Consider the following 24169-nt stretch of genomic DNA (forward strand, 5'->3'; position numbering starts at 1 on the left):
AGCAGACAAAAATGAGGAAAAAATAGACAAATTCATGGAAAATGCAGACAAAAAAATGGAAGAATTCAGGAAAATAATGCAGGAACAAAACGCCAAAATAAATTCACAACTAGAAATTATACAAAAGCAACAATTAGAAATCCAAAAGGTAAACAAGAAGATTTCAGAAATGGACAGTGTCATAGAAGGGCTGAGGAGCAGGTTTGAAACAGTGGAAGACAGGATCAGTGGAATTGAAGACAAACACTTGGATACAACTCTGTTCGAGGAAAGATCAGATAAAAGAATGAAGAAAAGTGAAGAGACCCTGAGAATTATGTGGGATACAATCAAAAGCAAAAATCTGTGAGTGATTGGAATTCCAGAACAGGGGGAGAAAACAGAAGACACAGAGAAGATCATTGAAGAATTGCTGACAGAAAACTTCCCCAATATCATGAAAGATGAAAAGCTGACCATCCGAGAAGCTCAACGAACCCCATATAGGATAGACCCCAAAAGAAAATCACCAAGGCATATCATAATCACAGTCGCTAAAACCAAAGACAAACAAAGAATCCTGAGAGCAGCTCAAGAAAAACAAAAAGTCACATACAGAGGAGAAACAATAAGACTAAGCTCAGATTATCTGGCAGAAACCATGCACGCAAGAAGGCAATGGGATGGCATATATAAAACCTTGAAAGAAAAAAATTGCCAGCCAAGAATACTATATCCTGCAAAACTCTCGTTCAAATATGATGGTGAAATTAGGTCATTTCCAGATAAACAGAAATTAAGGGACTATGTAAAAATCAAACCAAATTTACGAGACTTATTAAAGGAAGTCCTTCAATCTGAGAACAAACAATATCAGAATAAAGGACACAGGTTTGAACTAGCCAGATATCAACCTAGGAAATGAACTCTTAAGCACTATGCAACACCAAAAGAATTACAAAAGGGAACCAGAGAGGTTAATCTGTAAATGACAACAGCATCAGAACACTAAAAGAGGGAATAAACGGTGTAGGTATAGAACCTTCTAATGGAGAGGAAGTCAAGTGATACCAAGTAATAATAGACTGGTTCAAATCTAGGAAGATATGGGTAAATTTCAAGGTAACCACAAAGAAAGTTAACAAACCTACTAATCAAAATAAAGAAGAAAAACATTAAATCTCAGTAAAAACCTACGAAAACAAAAGAAATGAAAAAAATTCCACAAACGAAAGGAACTCAGCACAGGAGAGTTAGAGGAACAAAACTGGAGGACATTATGCTGAGTGAAATAAGTCAGTCACAAAAGGACAAATATTGTATGAGACCTCTACTGTATAACTTATGTAAAAGTTTACACACAAAGAGAAACAATCTTTGTTGGTTACATATGAGGGATGGGAGGAGTGGTGGGGGACTAAATAGATAAGTGATAACTTTGGTGAAGGGTAAGACACTACACATTACTGGGGAAGCCAGCACAACTTGTACAAGAAAAGGTAATGGAAGCTCCATAGACACTTCCAAACTCCCTGAGGGACTGAACTGCTGGGTGGAGGGCTGTGGGGACCATGGTCTCGGGGAACATCTAGCTCAATTGGCATAACACAGTTTATAAACACAGTGTTTTGCATTCTACCTTGGTGAGTAGCATCTGGGGTCTTAAAAGCCTGTGAGCAGCCATCTAAGATACTGTACTGGTCTCACCCCTTCAGGAGCAAGGGAGAATGAAGAGAACAAGATACAAGGAAAAGATTAGTCAAAGGACTAATGGACCACAGCTACCAAGGCCTCCACCAGACTGAGTCCAGTACAACTAGATGGTACCCGGCTACCACCACTGACTGCTCTGACCGGGATCACAATAGAGGGTCCTGGACAGAGCTGGAAAAGGATGTAGAACAGAATTTTAACTCACAAGAAAAGACCAGATTTATTGGCCTGACAGACTGGAGAAACCCAGAGAGTATGGCCCCCAGACACCCTTTTAGCTCAGTGGTGAAGCCCCTCCCAAAGTTCACCATTCAGCCAGGGTTTGGATAGCCTCATAAAACAAAACAGGACTAATGAGGCACAGCTGTCCAGGGACAAGGACTAGAAGGCAGGAGGGGACAGGAAAGCTGGTGATAGGGAACCCAAGGTTGAGAAGGGACAGTGTTGACATGTCATGGGGTTGTTAGCCATTGTCATAGTGCAATATGTGTACTAACTGTTTAATAGAAACTACGTGTTCTGCAAACCTTCATCTAAGGTACAAAAAAAAAAATTATGTGAGATCAAACTGACAACAGCAACTCAAAAGGTTTGATGGGAAGCTTAGGGGACAGTGAGTTGAAGATAGTGGTGATGAAATCATTCGGAAAAGGATAGTGAGAATAGCGGTACAACTGGAAGAAAGTAATTGATGTCATTGAATTGTACATGCAGAAACTTTTGAAATGGTGTAACTTTGGCTATGTATATTTTCACCAAAAAAAGGTCCTCAGGGTTGAGAAGGGAGAGTGTTGACATGTCGTGGGGTTGTTAACCAATGTCATAAAACAATATGTGTACTGACTGTTTAATGAGAAACTATTTGTTCTGTAAACCTTCATCTAAAGTACAATAAAGAAAAAAATTAAAAAAGAAAAAAAAGATACTGTCCTTGTCACCGGGCCATTTTCTCAACTTTATTGTAAAAGGGGCTAACCATAGGCATGAATTATATAGCAATATAACTTTGTCTCTAGCATATCTGTCTTCAAATGTGTATACACTTTACACTTGAAAAAATGTCTACTATGGCATATTCGGAAACCCTGGTGGTGCAGTGGTTAAGAGCTATAGCTGCTGACCAAAAGGTTGATAGTTCAGATCCACCAGGCGCTCCTTGGAAACTCTATAGGGCAGTTCTGCTCTGTCCTGTACGGTCGCTATAAGTTGGAATCAACTTGATGGCAATGGGATGGCATATTTGCTGGTTTTCACATGTGTCTCCTACAGGCATATGCTAGAAATGTGGCTTCTGTTCCCACCTAACTGCTTCCAAAATCTGTCTGCTCACAGTACCCTTCTCAACTTCTGGGAGCCAGTTTGTGTGTTATATGGGGTATATACGAGTGTTTGTCAAAGAAAGTGAAATACAATCACCTATAGAAAGGAAAAGTCAATAAACCTGCAGTTTTTTTTTCTAGCTGACAAGTTTTTGCCATTATAATAAGTAACAGTTTGAGAAAAACTTCTCTTCCCCCCCCCCCCATTTCTTTCAATAAATCTGAGAACCATTGGTTAAAAAGAAAACAAAAAACTAAGACTCTAATGGCACTTTTAGAAATTAGAATGTGCTTTATATACACTATAGAAGCCCTGGTGGTGCAGTGATTAAAGCGTTCGGCTACTAACTGAAAGGTCGGTGGTTCAAACTCACTAGCAACTCTGCGGGAGAAAGATGTGGCAGTCTGCTTCCGTAAAGACTACAGCCTTGGAAACCCCATGGGGTAGTTCTACTCTGCCCTACAGGGTCACTATGAGTCGGAATCGGCTTGACAGCAATGGGTTTAGGGTTTGGTTTATATACACTGTAGTCTACAACCCATAAGCAAACTGTAATAAAACTATTTTTTAATAACGAAGTTAATTAGTATCACTCTCCAAGTTGGAATTTGTCTTTGAGCAGTTATTCAGCCTTAATCGGAGATTGTTAAAAGCACACTTTTGGTATATAGGTTTTGGTGTTAATAACTTAACACCTGACACCAGAGGACAAATTTTCAGCAGAAGAAGCTGCATGTGCTAATGAAGCTTGGAGCTTACTGGAGGTTGATTTTAATGTTTCTCTTCCTTTCCCGCTAATGAGATCTAAACTACAGGACTGATAGACATTTCTTTTTTAGCCATTGTTTAAAAGCCTGATCACATTTTAAGTTCACATTGAATTGCCCATAAAATATTAAATAAGGTAAATGTAGCACAATTATCCAACTTTGGAAATGTGCTAATTTTTTTGCCCCTAAATTCTTAGCTGGGTTCTGTAAAGAACCTCAGCAAAATCTATTTCCTCTGTCTTGGGAATGGGGCTGTGTTTCTATGGCTGGGGAGAGGGTGCTGTAAGTCAGTAGTTGTGGTCTCTTGGTGTGATAAGAAATTAACAAAAGCCTATGTTCATCCATCGATTCTATCATGCCTGTGGAAAATCTTTTTTCCTTTATAGATGAGAAAAAATAATGCTAATTTTCACCTCAGGAAAAGGTTATTCTGCCGTTTTTTATGGCTATTAGTGATGGAATTTCTGATATAATGGACTTGTTTCTTAATATCTCTTGTCTCTCCCACACTCTCTCCTCCTGCCAATATACTGTAGTGTTTTTCGCAAATGCTTGCATGCTCATTGGGCCTGATGCGTGCATTATTGTCAAGGAAGTCTCCTTGACTGACAGCTTGACTGACACTGACAGAGGTAGAGTCTGCGAGCTCTGATCCATATGCTTCATGAGCTATTTTACCACAGGCTTTGCATGACAGGTGGAGCAGGAGTATTGTGATGTGATGACCTGGAACCACAAATCCAAATTCAGGTAAATGAATTAAATTGCTTTTGATTTGCAGCCCAACAAAGTAAGGTTACAGAATGCCAGCCATCCATTTCTTTTGCCTGGTTGTTAGCTAATTTGTAGTATTGCTAGCATGGATTTTATTTAAATCCAGTCTTGTTCAATCACAGTGATAATAATCAAAACCCAAGTTAATAAAATATTTCTGCAAAAGTACATTCCCTTTAATGAGTATAACCATATTAAATATCAGTCATGACTCAGAAGTAGTTTTAGTTTTGACTTTTTAGAAGATACTTAAATATACATTAAACACAGGGGCACATATGCTTGTACGTCGACATCCTCTGTCCTCACTACTGTCTCATAACATAGTTCCCCATGTCTCACTCTGTCCAGGAATCAGTTGCAGTCTTGCAGCTATTTTTAGAGAAAGGTAAGGACTTAACTTTTTATGTACATGAGTACAGCTGATCAAGTCCGTGTCCTCTCGTCTGCATATTTATTACTGTTAAGATAAACTGTAAATTAGATTGCTTTTTTACATGCCTATTGGGATCTGCCAGGCTAGTGATTGTTGAATCTGGTGAATCTGGCTGCGTATGTAATCTCCTTGTGAATTTCTAAAACACACAAAAACAACAACACAGGCTCACAGACCTCACTGCAGAGCTACTTTATGAGTATCGCTGTGGTGGACCTTGGTAATAGACATGTTTTCAAAAGCTCCTCATTTGACCTGAATGAAAAGATTTGGAAACTTCTGTTCGGTGTTGACTAAGTGTCTATACCCATTTGGTACAGTAGTTTCTCTTTGAGCTTTCCAAATAACCGATAGTGGAGTTGCCAGAGATCTTTGATATAACTCATGATCGATAGTGAATTATTCATATAGTACTTCTCTTAAAGGTTTGCAATATAATTTACTCTATAATTGTAAGCTATAATCGTTATTCCATTATGATACCTTTGAATTTTGGTATGTCTTGCCTTAAAACTACCTCTACAGAGAATTTTTATTCCTCAAAGCCCACATGTCAACAAGCTTCTTTTCACTTTTAAAAAATCTTGATTTTTAAAATTGTTTAAAGTATCACTGACACCAAAAGAAGATTAAAAGTAAGATGAGATGTGTAAAGATTAATTTTAATGGGGTCAAATCCTTCTCTTTTGAATGCGTAAGTAAAAGTTTAATTACTGATTAGGAAGTACATCATGAATCTTGTTACCTCCAGTGTATTGTGTAACTAGAAATATATCACCTGCTATTAGAGACAACATATTGAAATAGGATGCACATACAGGGCACTTTAGCTGTCAGATTAAGCAGAGTCCCTTAATTTGTGTTTCTAACAAGCCCGATCTTTGTCTCCACATGCCATATAATGGTTCAGTACAATTTACTTTTTAACTTTAATTCTCTAGCCTTAGATCCAGTGCTTATTTTTGGAATTTATATTTAGTTGTCTATATTTTAGGTCCAGAACATCTTGCTTAAAAAAATCAGTAATTATTTTATACTAAAAGTAAGGAGCCCTGGTATCACATCATTTAAGCACTGGGTTGCTAACTGAAAGACCTGGGGGTTTGAACTCACCCAGCATCTCTGCAGGAGAAAGACTTGGCAATCTGCTTCTGTGAAGATTACATCTAAGAAAACCCTACAGGGCTGTTCTACTCTGTCACATGGGATTTCTGAGTTGAAATTGACTTGATGGCACTCAACAACAACAATTTCTTAAGTGTATGACTTCTAGCATTTCTGGAGGAAGAATTAATTATGTTATAAAAAGGTTGGAACTAACTGATACAGTTATTGTTGATTATTATACAGTATTCAAGAGCACTCTGGGTGATGTCTGGAATTTAGTTTGCCTGTCGTGGATATTCATTTTAATATTACCATTCCACTTAGGTTTTGCCAATAAAATTCTATTATTGTTCAATTGGTTATATTTTTTGGTTATATAATCCAAGTTTCACTTCTGTCTTTTCCAGCTTAGAGTGCTTTATTATGGATAATATTGCGAAGAATGGGAATTCTAGAACACTTAATTGTGCTCATGCAAAACTTATACATAGACCAAGAGGCAGTTGTTTGAACAGAACAAAGGGATGCTGCATGGTTTAAAATCAGGAAGGGTGTGCGTCAGGGTTGTATCCTTCACCATGCTTATTCAGTCTGTATGCCGAACAAGTAATCCGAGAAACTGGACTATATGAAGAAGAATGGGGCATCAGGATTGGAGGAAGACTCATTAACAACCTGCAATATGCAGATAACACAGCACTGCTTGCTGAAAATGAAGAGGACTTGAAACATTTACTGCTGAAGATCAAAGACCACAGCCTTCAGTATAGATTACACCTCAACATAAAGAAAACAAAAATCCTTACAACTGAACCAATAAGCAACATGATAAATGGAGAAAAGACTGAAGTTGTCAAGGATTTCATTTTACTTGGATCCACAATCAACACGCATGGAAGCGGCAAATCTGCTGCAAAAGTCTTCTTTAAAGTGTTAAAAAGCAAAGATGTCACCTTAAAGACTTAAGATGTGTCTGCAAGCCATGGTGTTTTCAGTCATCTAATATGCACGTGAAAGCTGGACGATGAATAAGAAAGACCGAAGAGGAATTGACGCCTTTGAATTGTGGTGTTGGTGAAGAATACTGAATATACCATGGACTGCCAAAAGAATGAACAAATCTGTTTCAGAAAAAGTACAACCAGAATGCTCCTTAGAGGCAAGGATGGTGAGACTTCGTCTCACATACTTTGGACATGTTGTCAGGAGGGATCAGTCCCCAGAGAAGGATATCATGCTTGGTAAAGTAGAGGGTCAGTGAAAAAGAGGAAGACCTTCAACAAGATGGATTGACACAGTGTCTGCAACAATGGGCTCCAGCATACCAACAATTGTGAGGATGGCACAGAACAGGGCAGTGTTTCATTCCGTTGCACATAGGCTCACTATGAGTCAGAACCGAATTGACAGCACCTAACAACAAACTCAATATGAAAGCAGCTAAATAAAAGTAGAGTCCCTCTGCTCAGTTTCTTTCTGCATATTGGGAACTTTAAACAATTATTAGGCAATGTATTTGTCAGAACAAATCAGGTTATGCTGTGGTAACAAACAATGCCAAAATCTGCTTAACACACCAAAGGGGTCTCATTAGCTCTCCAGGCTGGCTATCCTCCATACAGTAACTTAACATTCCAGGTTATTGCAGTGTTCTAGCAGCTCAGTATCTACATGTGCTTTCATGATCATTGCAGCAGGGAGAGAGAACATAGAGAACCATGAAGGAAGCCTTAAATATGTCCCTGTGCATGTGACACATGTCACTTCGTCCACATTTTATTGACTAAAGCAAGTCACATGGCCATGTCTTACTTTGAGGTGGAAGGGAAGTTTAGTCCTGTATGCCTGAAAGAGGACACTTGGGAATACTGGTGAGCATTTGTAATGTTTAACTACACTTACCTAGTAACTATTGTTTGAATGCCCTCTAATGAGCTAGTTAAGTTCTAGATGATATGATTCAGGTAAATTTTGAAATATGGTATCTACCCATTAGTTTTGTAGAGAATGTACACATGTGGAATAATTAGTGAACAAGATAATATATACTCTAGGTAACAAATTGTAATAATATGTATTAACTTATCTATTAATTTGGAAGGGATTTACATTTTTATCATATTTACATTTTATGATTTCTAAGTTTCCCAATTCAAGAGCATGATACGTCTCTGTATTTTCTTCTTTATATCTGACAATAACATTTCATAGTCCTTTCTGGTTAAATGTATTCTTGGGTGTTTTATAATTGTGTTGTAATATTTGAATGAGATTTTTTTTCACTTCTTTTCTACCTAGTTACAGCTAATACAAAGAAAGGCTGTATGCTTTTTGTATATTCATCCCTCATCCAGACACCTTAATCTTAGTACCCTTAGTCGTTTGCATAGCTTTTGTAGTTGAATCTCTTAGGAGAGTAGTTCTCAAGTTTTGGCCCCTGGACCAGCAGCTTCAGTATCACCTGGGAACTTCCTAGAAATCCAAATTCTCAGACTCCCAAACCAGACCTACTGAATCAGAAACTTTGGGGGTGGGGCCCAGCTTTGGGGATTTTTAGATATAGAATTATACCTGTGAAAATAATGATAAAGTTCTCTCTTTTGTCTCAGTAGTTGTATTACTATTTCTTTGTCTTACCTGTAGTATTAGATGAAATGTATAGAATGGTATTGAGTACTTAGTGGAAATAATTGTGTTTTTTATGTTATTTAAAAGAAGTAGTGTTTGTTATTTCCTGGCCTTTAGCATGTTTAAAGGTTTCATACTCTTTGAAAATTTTACTTAGAATTTTAAAACAGGAATGACTGTTGAATTTTAGCAAATGTTTTCTAGCATTTATTGATATAATTATATGAGTTTTTTTCTTTAATTTGTTTTTGAAATGTGTTGATGGGCTTTGTTATGTTGAACCTCGTATGCATTCATGGAATAAGTCCAACTTGGTGGACTTATTTTAACATATTGCTAGATTTGATTTGCTAATGCCCATTGCCTGACATTCTAGTTTATCAAATTATTTGTTTCCTCCCAAAATAGCAACAACAATCTTCTTTTACTTTACCAGTAAAATTGGTTCTTATTTTCTTAAAAGTGGTTAAGAACTTGGCTGCTAACCAAAAGGTCAGCAGTTTGAATCCAGCAGCCACTCCTTGGAAACCCTATGGGGCAGTTCTACTCTGTTCTGTAGGTTTGCTATGAGTTGGAATCGTCTTGACAGCAATGGGTTTGGTTTTTGGTTTGGGTTTTTTAAAAGTATGCTTTACCTATTTTGAACTTAAACTTTAAATAAATTTTGATACTACAGGTTTCATGTAGCACCTTGGACCTCAAATCATAACAATATTAATAGTTGACTTTATATGTTCTTATTAGAATTCTGCCAGATATCTGGCTGGGTAGCTGTCCTCGCCAAGTGGAACATGTAACCATCAAACTGAAGCACGAACTGGGGATTACAGCTGTAATGAATTTCCAGACTGAATGGGATATTATACAGAACTGCTCAGGCTGTAACCGCTACCCAGAACCCATGAGTCCAGACACTATGATTAAGCTGTATAGGGAAGAAGGCTTGGTCTACATCTGGATGCCGACACCAGATATGAGTACTGAAGGTAAGGGTCAGTACAATCATCCTGGCTTCTTGCTCGATATGTTTCAGAGAAACTCTTGCTGTCTGTTGTCTCTCTGTCTCTCTCTTTCTCTAATTGAATGAACTATGTGTAAGTGGTGGAAATGGAATCAATATAACGTATTAGATTTAATAGATTTAATGCATATCTTTTGACACCTTGGCTAAAATTCCACTTAATGTGGCTTCTTAATTAATTTGTTTATTCATTAAATATTAATTGTGTATCTACTATGTGTGTGTGGCATTACGCTGGTAAACTGGGAATACAATGGTGAAGAAAAGCAGGTACAACTCCAGCCCTCATGGAGCTTACAGTCCTATAGTACTGACATTAATCAAATGACTATAAATATAAATTTAAAACCATAGTGAGATTTTGTTAAAATGATACGTAGATACTGCTATGAGAATATAAACCAAACCAAATCTATTGTCATTGAGCTGACTCTGACTCATAGCCACCCTGTAGGACAGCGTAGAACTGCCCCATAGGGTTTCCAAGAAGCCGACTGCCACATCTTTCTCCTTTGGAGTGGCTGGTGTGTTTGTACTGCTGACCTTTCGGTTAGCAGCCGAACGCTTTACCACTATGCCACGAGGGCTCCTTGCTATGAGAATACATACAGGCAAACGGGAGGTTTTCTTGGGAGGTAATGTTTGAACTGAGATCTGAAGAGTGAATTGGGAGGACAGGTGAGGTGGGCGAGAGCATCCTAGGCGGAGGGAGTAACTTGAGAAAAATCCCTGTTGTGGGAAAGTGAATAGAGTGTTGCCAGAAGTTAAAGAAGGCAGTGTGACAGCAGCTCAGAGAATGAGGGCAGAGTGTGGTGTAAAAGGACACTGGAGTGGTGGGCAGGGATCACATATGTATGGAGGGCCTTGGCAGGACTTTAGAATCTATCCTAAAGTGGTGAGAAGCAGTTGAAAAGGGTAAGAAGCTGGAAGATACCAAGATAAAACTTTTTTTCTTCCACAAGTGTGCTTTGACTGCAGTGTGGAGAATGGATTGGAGGTGGGCCCAGAATGCAGCTGCGGAGGCCAGTTAGGAGGTTTCCGCGATGGTTGAGGTGAGAGAATGCAGCTTGGGGTAGGGTAGAGATGGTAAGTCTTCATCTACTCAGTATGTCTTTGTGAAGAGGGAATTACGGCGTGCATGGAATAAAAGCACAGTTTTGATCTAATGGTAATAGGCAGTGTGACGAATTCAGAACTAATTACAGTGCAGAGAAGAGTGTGCTGGGAGAAGATTGAATAGTGTGCTCTATGAGGGTGATCGGCTGGGAGGAGCATGTTCTGTGGAGGAACATGGGGAGTCTACGTGAGTGTGGTGTAGTTGGGCATGGTTTTGACAGATAGATGTCAGAGGGAGGGGGAAGGGCAGGCTAGGAGGAGGAAGTAGCATAAGCCAAGGTACAGCCACCCTCATGGTACAACTCCAGCCCTGGGACTTCAGGGGGACGATGTGTATTTCAGCCTAGTTGTAGAAGAGAGTATTTTTCAGGAAGGAAAGGAGACTTCTGAAGCCAAGAGAACCAAGTTACGTGAATACTGCCAGCCAGGTGTCAGCAGGGGGCAGCAGAGAGCTGTGGAACTGGAACAGGCTATGGGAGTTTAGTGAACTGATATTTTGGGGGAAAGAAGGAAGGAAGCATTTTCCCTCTTCCCTCAAACATACCTTATGTATCAAACTTCTGAGCAATTTGCATGCATTAATTTATTTAATTCTCGTATCAAAGCTCTAAGTATTAATAAAAAAACAACCCCATTGTCATCGAGTTGATTCTGACTCGTAGAGACCCTAAAGGACAGAGTAGAACTGCCCCACAGGGTTTCCAGGAAGCACCTGGTAGATTTGAACTGCCAGCCTTTTGATTAGCAGCCTTAACTCTTAACCACTACACCACCAGGGTTTCCTCTAGGTAGTGTAGTTAGCTTCATTTTGCAGAGGAGGAGACTGAGGTACAAAAAGTTAAGTAACCTGCCCAAGGTCCTATAACTAGTAAGAGGCATGGCCTGTATTTCATTGCAGGCATTCTCACTCTGAACATTGCTCCAGACCCGATACTCTGAAGCTTCTCCATACATACTCTCCAGATTCTTCGTGCACATTCAGCAGACCAACACACGTCAGTCACTCATACTCATGATCAGCTAGAGTTACACAAAGTCATGAATCACAAGGGAGGTAGCTGATCTTCCTAGAGTCAATAATCACAAGACTGAGTCAGGACAGAAGACCTCAAGGGCTACAGAGAACTTAGGTATCTGGACCTCACCCACTTTTGCCCTTTGTGGACCTCAGGTAATCCTCCTGGCCAGTCTGAACCCCTTCATCGGTCTGTGTCTGAACTGAACGATTATTAAAGATGAGGTATATTTTTTGCTCCTGGAGGCAGGGATTGTCTTTGACACTTTGGTTACTCCTCTTGGTAACTCCAATTCAAAGAAGCTTTATTTAGCCTTAAAGTTCTTCCCTTTTTAAAGTAAGAAAAAACAAACTTTATTTGCACAGAAGAGCATTGATTGAACCTAGGGCATATTCACCTTGTTCAGCTTGTTTCTGTGGTTTCAAAACAGAAAAGATTGTTAGGATCGAGTACTTAGCTTCCAGAGGACAGTTGGAGTTTGGCTTCTTGGATTCTGATTTTACAGCATTGCTCTCCCATTGGAGTACTCCGTGAGATGAGGCGAGGAGACGTTCACCTGCTAACTGTGCTGCGCATCCCGTTCCATCCTATGCACTGATTACCTGAAGGCCCTGCTGACTAGTAGGTAATTTGCCTGAGAGTTTACAGATATGCTGAAGCTGGAGGGAAAACTGTATCTCCAAAGACCCATTGTGATTGTATTCAGATTTTTGGGGGAAGGGGTCACCAAGTCACACAGCCCTAGTCATAGCAGCTCAGAAACACAGCATCTTCCATGCCGACACCACCCTGCAGCACAAAGACAGCACGAGGAAGGCTCCACGTAGAATGGGGTAAACTCTGAGACTACGTAAAGGGCAGTTTGGTTCAGCATAACCTGGGGGAGTAAACAAAGGGTTGACAACCGTCCTTGAGTCCCTGGAGAACTTTTAACCAATAGATCATTCTGTGTGGGCCACAATATTAGTGCAATGAACGTATAGGTTAATTCTGCCAAATGTTTTTAGAACTCTGAAGAAAAATCCATCTGGAAGTGTTTTGAGCCGCAGCATAATGCTGTCAGATAAAGTATGAGGAAGAAGACAGTTTGTTAGGCTCGACTGTCACCACTGGTTGTCACAGACCTGTTACAATCAATTGTACTATCGATCCTTCCTCTTTACACTTTGTTGTATGTAGAGAGGTTGCTTAGGTTTTTTTTTTAAACTCTGATTTGCACCTGTCACCTGAGAAACAAAAAGCAAAAAGCTCACCTGGAAAAAAAAAAGCTACTCATTAACACTCGGTTTTCCTTCACGTAGAAAATAGGTTGTACTTTGACCTCTGTCACTGCAGTGCTGTTTATAACAAATGATCTATCCTTGCCTCCCAAATGAATTAATGTGCTTCCCGAAGTCCTCAGCTACCCATTCTTAACACTGTCTAAGTCCTTTTTTCTCTCACTTAACATACTGAGTTCAGTACTGGCAAAATGGAGACACTGACCTTGGAGCCAGGACACCTTGGTTTGAGTCTTGGTCACCACCACTTACTAGATGTGTGAGATTGGGCGAGTTTCTGCATTTGTAAAATGGGGGTAATACTTTCTACTTTACAGGACTATAAAGGATAAAATAAGATAATTGATATGAAGGTGCTTTGAAAATCACAAAGTCGTGTACAAGATATTGAATCCAAGTCATATTCCTAAGTCCTAAGTGCTTTAGTTTCTATCAAAGGATGTGGTAGTTTGAACCTTATCTCAAGATATGCTCAAATAAAATAATAATATAATAATATATTCAGCCATATATCTTCCCCTGTAGTGAAGAAGGAAATATTCATGTGTGTATGTGTGTTGGAAGGGCAAAAGCTGTTTGTGCTACGAATTATTTCTTTCAGGGGCAATCTTAGGCAAAGTTAATCGTTATTGCCTTTTTATCCCCTCCCTTTTCCAGTCCTGATGCCTCGGACTGCTCCACTGTACCTGCCAAATGCTCTGTCCCTTTTTCCTCTTCTCACCCCTTTTGCCCCCTGAGTGCATGCTTTGTTAGGTTGTTAGGTGCTGTAGAATTGGCTCCAATTCATAGCGACTTTATGTATAACAGAATGAAAAACACTGCCCTGTCCTGTGCCATCCTCACGGTCATCGCTATGTTTGAGCCCATTGGTGCAGCCGCTGTGTCAGTCCATCCCATTGAGGGTCTTCCTCTTTTTTGCTGACCCTCTGCTTTACCAAGCATGATGTCCTTCTCCAGGGACTGACCCCTCCTGATAACATGTCCAAAATACATGAGAAGAAGTGTCGCCATCCTTACTTCTAAGGAGCATTCTGGCTATACCTCTTCCAACACATGTTAGTTCTTCCAGCAGTCCATGGTCTATTCAATGTTCGTCATCAACACCATAATTCAAATGCATCAGTTCTTCTTCAGTCTTCCTTATTCATTGCCCATCTTTTGCATGCATATGAGGCGATTGAAAATACCATGGCTTGGTTCAGGTGCACCTTAGTCATCAAAGTGACATCCTTGCTTTTTAAGACTTTAAGAGGTCTTTTGCAGCAGATTTGCCTGTTGCAGGCTTTAGGCAGCATTTAATCATTCCAGAGCTGAACTAGTCTGGAGGGAGTGTGGGCCAGAAGTTAGATTAGAGTCATCTAGTAATGTCTCAGATCAAATAGATATTATTGTTTTGAGCAATGGAAAATTTTCTATCAAATTAAATTCTATATAGAACCTAAAGACATAAAACATACAAATTAGCTGCTCTGGTTGACAGTGGCTGTATTGCACAGGGTATAGGTGAGCCCTGATTGGAGATTCTCTTTTTGTTCCCTGGTGGGTTATATATTGGCTCAGGATCCCTGGAATGGGTTTTCAAGCAGAAGGAACTGAGCCCCTTGGGTGCAGAGAACTCCGGGTAGGGGTAGAGTGCTAAACCCTAGGGAGGATGTACTCTCACAAATGGGTAAGAGCAGCAGCATGACTAGGCTGGTGGGAGGCAGATGTGACTGGGAACTCAGCGTGACAGATGGGGGCCAGAAAGTCCCACTGGCCAGAGAGGTTAGGGAAGGACAGTGATAACAGTGTTTGAGGCCAGAGCGTTTGGAGTCAGACTGGCTGGGTTTGAGTGGTCACTTACAGAATAACCTTGAGCAAATCTCTGTGCCTGTTTCCTCATATATAAATCGAGGATAATAATATTACCGGCCCCATAGTTGTTAAGAGGTATTTGTTAAATAAGCTATTGCAGGCAAAGTGCTTAGAACAACACTTGGCAGTAGAAAGGGCTTAGTCAGAGTTAGGTATCATCTGTCAAAGCAGGGTGATTTGCAGTCACCAGGCATCAAAATAAACAAGGGCTGCAGCTGGGGCCAGGCTGTGACAAGTGAGCACCTGGGACCAGCTACTTCTCTTGTGCTCCTTTGTATTATTGTTCTTTTTGTTATTTAAATATATGTTTGATTGTTCTTAAGTAGGAAGACTGAGTCCTTTTGGGAGACCACTGGTGGATGTGCTCAGTTGAGGAAGGCTGTGTTAAGCTGGGAGAACTTCTGGAGCTTCCATGTAGCAGCTGGCTTAGACTCTTCAGGAGTATGTGCCTGAGATCACAGAATCTTACACTAACACACAGCCCTTTTCAACTTCTACACTGTGTATATTCCTGTTGGAGACTCTTTAACAGATAAACTGAGGGACGGGGAGATTTGCACCATCTGGACCATTTGATGCAGACCCTTCACTGGGGAACCTCTGACCAGAGACCAGATCTGGGAAAGGGGTCCTGACCCGGCCCGTGTAAGACTGTGCATGGGCAGGCCAGTCACATGATGCTGTAAAAGTGGACACCAGGGCTGGGACCCTGAGTCCAGCAGTCCAGGTAGTGCTCCTACTGCATATGGCCACTGTGGTCTATTAATATTTTGGGCATTTGATTAAAACCTACATTAAACTTATTCCTAATTTATTTCCTGCCAATATATGTAGTACTTGGAAAGGTAGCCTTTCCAGGTAACTTGTAAAAGTAATGTTAGCAGTGGCAGGAGAAGGAAGACCCCAAGCTTCCCAGGTATCTCAGTGGAGTTTTGGTCCCACTCTGAATTACTTTGGTTCAACCTCTGACGCTGCCCCAGCAGAACCAATGCTACAGTTAGACAGACCTCACCTTTCTCAGCAGGTTGCTAAAGCATACCCTGGAGGTTTTCTCTTCTCTGATTCCCCAACTCAAATGGCGGATCCACTCACAGTACTTCCCTTGAGAAGTATTCTTGTATGTAAGATGCATTTCACCTCCTTATGTTTCCAGTGAGATTGTGGTGGCTCTTAGAGGTTTGTGCTGTGAACAACTGATTGTATGGTAGGTTCTCCTAGCTCTAACCTCAGAGCATGCTGAACCCAGGCGGGGAGATTTAGATGAATTAAAGCTCATGGCTCAGATAGTTTGGACTATGAGGAATTGGCCTACACACAGGGACAACTATGTCTCAAATTCAGATGCCTTCAGGGGCTGGGCAGGTAACATAAACTGCGGCATCAGGCAGTACAGAGTGATGGAGTCTATGGGCCTGCCAAGTGTTTCCTGCCTCAGAGCATTCCAAGCATTTAAGCTGCTGTGTGGAAGCCTGTAGTTTTAGGTCCCCTAGTTAGAGGGAGTAACAGAGAACCAGCAGCAAGATTAGAGCATTATTCTGGCTTCCATGCATTCTCTCTGCTACCATCTCAGAGCATGGTGAGCCTGAAGCTCAGGCAGATGGGACTAGTACAGCTGGGTAGAGTGGTGGCTAAGAGGGCCTTCAAGCCACATGGAATCTTCGCTAAAGTCTTGCTCTAAGGTGCTTATGACTGATCACAATGTGTTATGTTGGCCCTTTTAGGGACACTTGCATTTTGAAAGAGGATGTCTAAAGAGAAAAGTCTAAATTTAATTGAGTGGCTCTTCTGGGAAAATTCCACAGCTCAGTGCAGATTCGCAGGTGAGATCATTTGAGGGAGGGGCTTTTCCTGCCTCTCCAGTCATCCAGTGGGGAAAGTAATGTGAAGGCCAGAAGGGCTATTGTGTGTGGTTTCAAAGATCTTTTCCAAGCAGGGGCAGATTATCCAACAGGCCAGATAAGCACTGTGCTTACCTTTCTTACCAGAGCATCTGTTAAAACAAAACAAAACCTGCCAAACCTGTTGCTGTTGAGTCAGTTCTGACTCAGCAACCCTATAGGACAGAGTAGAGCTGCCCCATAGGGTTTCCAAGGAGTCGCTGGTGGATTCGAAGTGTTAACCTTTTTGGTTAGCAGCCAAGCTCTTAAGCGCTGTGCCACCAGGGCTCCAGATCATCTGTAGTGAACAATTTGACATTTTTTTTTAACCACATCAAAGATTTTGCTTCTAGGTATGTCTGGGTCTGTCCCTCTCACAATCCCACAGTACTTTCCTACAGAATCAAAGGCTCTTTTTAAATTTACAAACCCTGAGAGGGGCAGATTACCCAGTCAGCAACGTAAACATGGGCTTACTTGTGCTTATTTCCTAATCTGTAGTGAACAGTTTCACCTGTTTTCCAACCCGGTGAAAATTGTTTGCTACAGATTAGGAAGTAAGCACAAGTAAGCCTATTATTACCTTGCTGACTGGGTAATCTGCCCCTTTCCAAGCCATGGTGTCCTTGTGTGGTTGATGACAGTGAGTGGCTAGAGACTGCTCAGTCATAATCACACAGTTGCAATCCAGAGTTTTCCTTTATAGTCTACAGTTTACTCCAGAACTTTGTATAATTTTCCTTTCTTCCCTCTTGCAGTCATTCCCCCCAACTCCCCAAACTAAATTATCTCTGCTCTGAGCATCTGTGAGAGGAAGACACTTCAGGCATCAGGAGGGCAAGGAGATGACTGTGAGGGTTCTCTGCCCCAGAGGACGAGAGAGGGGAGGGAGTCTGACAAGCCTGGCAGAGCACTGCATACCCTCCCTCCATGTGACAAGGAGACATTTGAATAATCTACTAATAGAAACAGTAATCATGAAGAGGCAATAACTATAATTACAATTAGCCCGTTAAGTAGATTGAATCAGCTTTATTACTCACTCTATCACGAGTGAATGAATGAATGATCACTTATCCCACATCTATCTGTTTATTAATAAGTTATCCATTCCATTGGATAAATGAAAATTACCATATGTTGGATGAATAAGATCAATCCTTTAACCAATATGGACAAATTCTGTGTTTTACATTTACCCTGAAGATCTTCTTGGATTAAAGTTAATTCAGGTGGCGTAACCTAACAGGCTGTCTTTGAAATCCTCCATACTTCTGCCCAGTCTGTGCAGATTCTTCTGATGAGATGTAAAAATCCATTCCTCTGATGGCTGGCAATAGTTAACATTTCTTTGGAGGAAATTTGCATCAATGCTGAAGTAACTCAAAGGAGCAGCAATATCAAGCGAAGGCGGGTGCTTTCCCCACTTTATTGTTATCAGGTTGTAAAATGATCTCACCTTTTCCTTCAAAACAAAGGAATGAGGCAAACTCTAATATCCCTGCCTTGCCTTGCAGGGCACTGTGATCTCAAATGGCTGGAGGAGATATTTAGCAGCTGCGTCTGGCTTCATTATTCACGAGTTTGCTGTGTTTTCTGATCGCAGGCCGAATCCAGATGCTGCCCCAGGCGGTCTGCCTCCTGCACGCGCTGCTGGAGAACGGGCACACCGTGTATGTGCACTGCAACGCGGGCGTCGGCAGGTCCACGGCGGCCGTCTGTGGCTGGCTGCAGTACGTGCTGGGCTGGAGCCTGAGGAAGGTGCAGTACTTCCTCATGTCGAAGAGGCCTGCTGTGTACATCGATGAAGATGCATTGGTACGGGCAGAAGAAGACTTTGTTCAGAAATTTGGGCAGGTTCGTTCTTCCACATGCTGTCCATAGTTGGCCAGTCTGCCTTCCCGGCCTCCCAGTTTCCTTCAGGAGGCCGAGGTAGAGTAAGAAAGAAGACCCAGAAACAAAGATTTTACCTGAACCCAAAAGCTGTGATGGTGGGGGCTTCTCCCTCAGCGCACCCCCTGTAGTCTGGGCAGAGTTTCTTTTATGCTTTGGCGGGGCTCTCTTCTTTGAAATATTTCACGAAGGAATCTGTGACTGATGCACGAGTAAGGCCAAAAGCAGTTGGGGTGTGCAATGTTGTTCTAGCATCAGCCAGGTAATAAGCTCAGTTCCTGCTGCCTGCAGGCAGATTAGTCCTTTGCTTTCAGACACTATATGTGTTTTATTATGAATTCATGACTTTCTTGTTGCATTCTAACTGTTTGGGGTACAGAAGAAAAAAATTAGCAAGTTAAGTAGATTTCATCACTTGTGCACACAGAGGCACAGACACACATAAACTTACACACACACAAAGTACTGCTTTTCTGCTGAACCTAACTGAAAGTATAAAAGAACAGTTGGCCACTTGCCAGACGGAGTAAGGGTTGAAGCTGGACGTGACAAAGGAAGAGCTTACTGTGGCTAAAAACCGATGGCTTGCTAGACTTTGCATCCTGCAGTTGTTGAAGTCTATTCTAAGGCATCACCTTCCTTACCCACACAACAACCCTGTGAAACACGCAAAGAAGAGTTATCTGTATTTTTTTCTTTCCTTTTTTTTTTTTGAGGTTGAGGCTCAAAGTGCATAGAGAGCTTATTCAAGGTCGCATGGCTAGTCGGGCCAAGCTGGAGTTTATAACCCTTGTTGATTTGAGTCTTAGCTCAACGCTGTTGTCAACACAGCTTGTTTGGCCAGCATAGTGCAGTGAATTCAGTTTCTGTCTTTGAGACTAAGATCTGTATCTCTGCAGCAGTTTCTACAGTGAGAAATGGAACGGTATTCTGATCAGCCGCCAAGGAGGAAAGTAGTTGTATTTTGTACAACCTAATTTAAAAGACAGGGTGCCTTCTGAAGGCCAGTGAGGTCTGAGCCATAGCTCATAAGAGGAACTATATTACCAAAGGAGCCGAAAGAGTCAAAATCCACAGATAATTGTTGCACAGATTAGAACTGATCTCGGTTCAGCCCTCAGTTCAATGCAATATGTGGTTACTGTGCCTCCGGAATTTGCAATTCACTACACAAGGTTCTACAGGGAATACAAGAGTGAACAAGACTGCCTTGAAGGAATTTATAGGCTAGAAACAGACTCCTGTTCAACCAACTATAAGGCAGGATTGAACTGTGAATGGTATGCTGGAGTAGGGGAAAAGGAAGTAACTTTTACTGAGTGCCTCTTATGTGCTGGGTGCTTAATAATCTTATCCAGTTTCATCTTCATGGTACCCTATGGGGGAAGTTTCACTCTCTCCATTACATAGATGAGGAATTAAGGCTCAGAGAGCTTAAGTCAGCTGCCTAGTATCACATGGTGAGTAAATAGATGAATTGAGATACAAAGCTAGGTTTGTCTGACTCAAAGCCCTTGTTTCTTCTATTAAACTGCAATGCTTATTTTATTTTGCTCCTTCTTTCCTTCCACAAATATTTGTTGATATATATGAGAGACTGATTTAGGAGCTTTGGGTGATAAAAAAGGACACAAGGTATATTTCAGTGGAGTTCAGAGCAGGGAGAGATGACTTATAACTGTGGGGCTTGGGGGAAATGGCATTTGATTTAGGCAGAGAAAGGACACATTTCTTCTACAATTTTACAGAGTGAAATTTATAAGCCAGCAGTGAATAATGTGAAGTCTAGCTCCCTTGCTAAAAATAACTGGAGATAACCAATGTATTAAAATAACCCATTCACAGTCATAATGTGTTGTGTAAAGTTTAATCTTAAATACTGACTATTTCTAAATGATGTTTGTGTCTATTTCCTTAATGTCTAAGAAATTCAGTTTCATACTTTTCACCATAGGCAGATCATCTTGGGTGGGTTTTTTCCTTATTGCTCTGATGGACAAAATCAGTTTAGGGCTATTAAAGAATGTTTTGGAATAACCTTCTTGTCCTTAATGAATGGGATGTGTAATGTATTTTGAAAGCACCTGGAATTTTTGCTAAATAAAAACATTAAAAATGACCTCCGTGTATAGGGTTTTTGAAAAAATGTTATCAATTTAGCCTGAAATCCAGAAGAACAAACTGTGTTTCCTTATTTGTAAAGGGGGCAGTCAACTGAGCTAAATTGTTTATTCCTTGTCGCCCTTACTCTCTCATTAGCTGATCACAATTGGCAGTAACATGACAAAAGGAAGTCAAACGTGAGGGCACCACGAAGAAGTGAGGATGAAAAACTCCAGAGTGTGTCAGAGCAAATCAAAGCAGATATTGTTCCATTAGCTGCTTGTCACTGGCATTAGCCAAACTCTTCAGTCGCAGATTTCTCAAAGGAAATTATAAGAAGATCTCACTCACGTTAAAGAAAAAAGTCCAAATAGTGCTGCTTTCTTTTAGACATGAAAGATTTTCCCTCAATTATTTTTGTGTGCCAAGTCTAAATGAATCAACATGTTTTTTCTACCAACATTAAGATGTAAGTGAAAACCACTTGGCTTGGCCAGATAAATTATGGTAAAGAAAATGTGATTAGGATCTCGGGAGAACTGAAGATGACTTAGAAAGGAAATGAAAATTCCTAATACATTAAAAACAACAACAACAACAACAAAAAACCCAACAACTAAGAATAGCTAAATATTTCATTTTGTTATCCATTTGGTCGCTTGAGTTGAAGCCAAGTTGACAGCACCTAGCAACATTAACAGCTAAACATACAGTCAGTTTTATCAAAAGTTAAAACTATGACTGTTTTAAAGATAACCTGGTCTAATTTATTTTACAAAGGATTAAACTGAGACCCTGAGACATCCAGTGACTTTCCTATGACAAAGTTGTAATTGCGGACCAGAGGAAAGGATGGGTCAAGAGATTTATTGTGATGTTGAAGAATCACAGGACAATTTATGGGAATGAGAACAGACAGTACCATTTGTGGGGAAGAATTGGAGGGAGGATTAATGGAAATTAGAGTAAATGGAATAAAAATGGGTAGAATGAGTAAAAGTAAAGGACAGTGAAACGTCCAAAAGAAGAACAAGCGGGTGCTTTCTTTTGTGAAGACACGATTGGGGATTGAGAGGGAAGGGGTGACTGTGGATGCAGAGGGGGCGAGTCAAGGCCATGTCCTCAGGATAGAGGGTCGTTTGAAGTATCCACCCACTTCTCTGATGGACGCGATTACTGTAGGAAAAATGACCAGCTAGATGCAATGGGATGAGACTTGCAGTGGCATAATACTTGCTAGGAAAAAAAGAACATCTGATAGATGATAAGACTAAGAATAAAGGGGGCAGTACTGATGAAGACACCTCATTAAACAATAGTAATGGCAGCAGTAACCAAGGGAGGAGAAAGAACAATAAAAACAACTCCTTTCTTTCCTTCCCTAAACCATTACTTAAAAAGTCTTCCCCAATTCGGTTAATGGAAACTTACGTCCAGTCACTCAGCCCGAAACCTCAGAGTCACTCTTGACTCCTCTCTTTTTTTTCAAACATTACTCCAACCCATCAGAAAAACCCAATCTCTTCTCTGTCAAAATATGTACAGAATCTTTCTTACTTCTTCCACCAAACAACCCTGGCAGAGCCACCATAATCTCTAGACTGGATAGCCTCCTAACTGGTCTCCCTGTTTCTGTCCTTGCCCCCTTGTCCTCCCTCCAGTTCCTGTCACTACCAGGTTTACACTCACGCAGTGGCCAGGGTGATCCTGTAAAACTGCAAGTCAAATCATATCACTCCTCTGCTTGGACCTCCAATGGCTTTCCATCTCTCTCAGGCAAAAGCCCTTCAAGGACCTAAACAATCTGGTCGCCTGTTACCTCTCTAACTTCGTCTCCTACTACCTTCCACCTCACTCACTCTGCTCTAGCCACACGGGCTTCCTTGTTGCTCTTTGAATATTGCAGGTAGACTTCTGCCTCAGGGCATTTGCACTTGCTCTTCTCTCTGCCTGGAATGCTCTTCTCCAGATTAACACATGGCTCACTCCAGTACCTCTTTCAGTGATACCTTCCCAGACCACCCTCTTAAAAATTGTAATACTCAACCCCTGCCCTCCCTATTCCCATTCCCTCCATGGCACTTATTACCAGTCAACAAATTATATGATGTACTGATTTCATTTTATTATCTGTATCCTCCCACTACAATGTAAACTTCACAAAGGCAGACATTTATACCAGTTTTGTTTGGCAATGTACTTAGAGTGTCTATAACAGGGCCTGGCATATAGTGCAACAAGTGAAGAAAAAGGATAGTATTTATTGAGAGCATACAATGTTGCAGACCGTGTTCTTTAAGTGCTTTGCATTTATCAGGTGATTTAATCTTTCCAGCAATGCTGTCTTAGTTATCTGATAGTGCTGCTGTAACAGAAATACCACAAGTGGATGCTTTAACAAACAAAAGTTTATTCTCTCACAGTCTAGTAGGTTAGAAGTCCAAATTCAGGGAAGGCATCAGCTCCAGGGGAAGGCTTTTTCTGTCAGCTCTGGAGGAAGGTCCTTGTCATCAATCTTCCCGTGGGCTAGGAGCTTCTCTGCACAGGAACCCCAGGTCCAAAGGACATGCTCTGCTCTCAGTGCTGCTTTCTTGATGGTATGAGGTCCCCCTGTCTTTATGCTTGCTTCTCTCTTTTATATCTCAAAAGAGATTGGCTTAAGACACTAATCTTGTAGACCTCATCAGCATAACTGCCAGTAATCCATCTCATTAACATCATAATGATAGGATTTACAGCACATAGGGAAATCACATTGGATGACAAATGGTAGACAATCATACAATATTGGGAATCATGACCTAGCCCAGTTGACAGATATTTTTGGGGACACAATTCAATCCATGACATTATCCATATAAGGACATTGAGCCATAGTGTGAATGCAAGCTGAGTGACCTGGCATGGCATCAGAAGGGTATGGATTGTAAAGCAGAAAATCAGCAGAAACTAGACAGTGTAAGAATAGAGAGCTGGACTGTGAACAGAACAGATCATTGTCACTGCCACACCTACACCAATGATTTCATCAAGTCAGAGAAAACTCAAAACTCACTGAATAGAATTTACTGTTTGCAGTATAGGCTTATTTAAGAAAATAGAATATACTTAATTCAATAGAGATCCTTACTGTTGCCTTCTAAAGCGAAGCAACAATCCAAAGATGGACATACGAAAATTTTAGTGAGTATTTTGTACTCATAGTGGAAAAATAAGGTAAGCAGTCCTCATTCCTTATAGAACAGTGTTCAAACGAAACTTATTCCTGCCCAGCATCTCATG

At 40.8% G+C, this 24169-nt stretch overlaps 1 protein-coding gene across 2 annotated transcripts in view; it reads left to right on the plus strand.

Moving 5' to 3' along the window:
* The window catches only part of EPM2A (EPM2A glucan phosphatase, laforin), a 116252-nt gene extending 95269 nt beyond the window's left edge, over window positions 1-20983 (plus strand). Inside the window, exons 3-5 of one of the 2 annotated variants that reach the window (XM_004368851.2) lie at window positions 9472-9713; window positions 18498-18709; window positions 20501-20983. In XM_004368851.2, the coding sequence (XP_004368908.1) occupies window positions 9472-9713; window positions 18498-18709; window positions 20501-20557 (511 nt within the window). In that variant the 3' untranslated portion in view covers window positions 20558-20983. Of the gene's footprint in view, window positions 1-9471; window positions 9714-18497; window positions 18856-20500 lie in introns of those variants that run through there. The other variant, XM_012555024.2, reaches the window with a different exon arrangement.
* The last annotated feature ends 3186 nt before the right edge of the window (window positions 20984-24169 follow it).

Source organism: Trichechus manatus, unplaced genomic scaffold (assembly GCF_000243295.1).
Source record: "Trichechus manatus latirostris isolate Lorelei unplaced genomic scaffold, TriManLat1.0 scaffold00002, whole genome shotgun sequence".
In the NCBI taxonomy this organism is placed as follows: domain Eukaryota; kingdom Metazoa; phylum Chordata; class Mammalia; order Sirenia; family Trichechidae; genus Trichechus; species Trichechus manatus.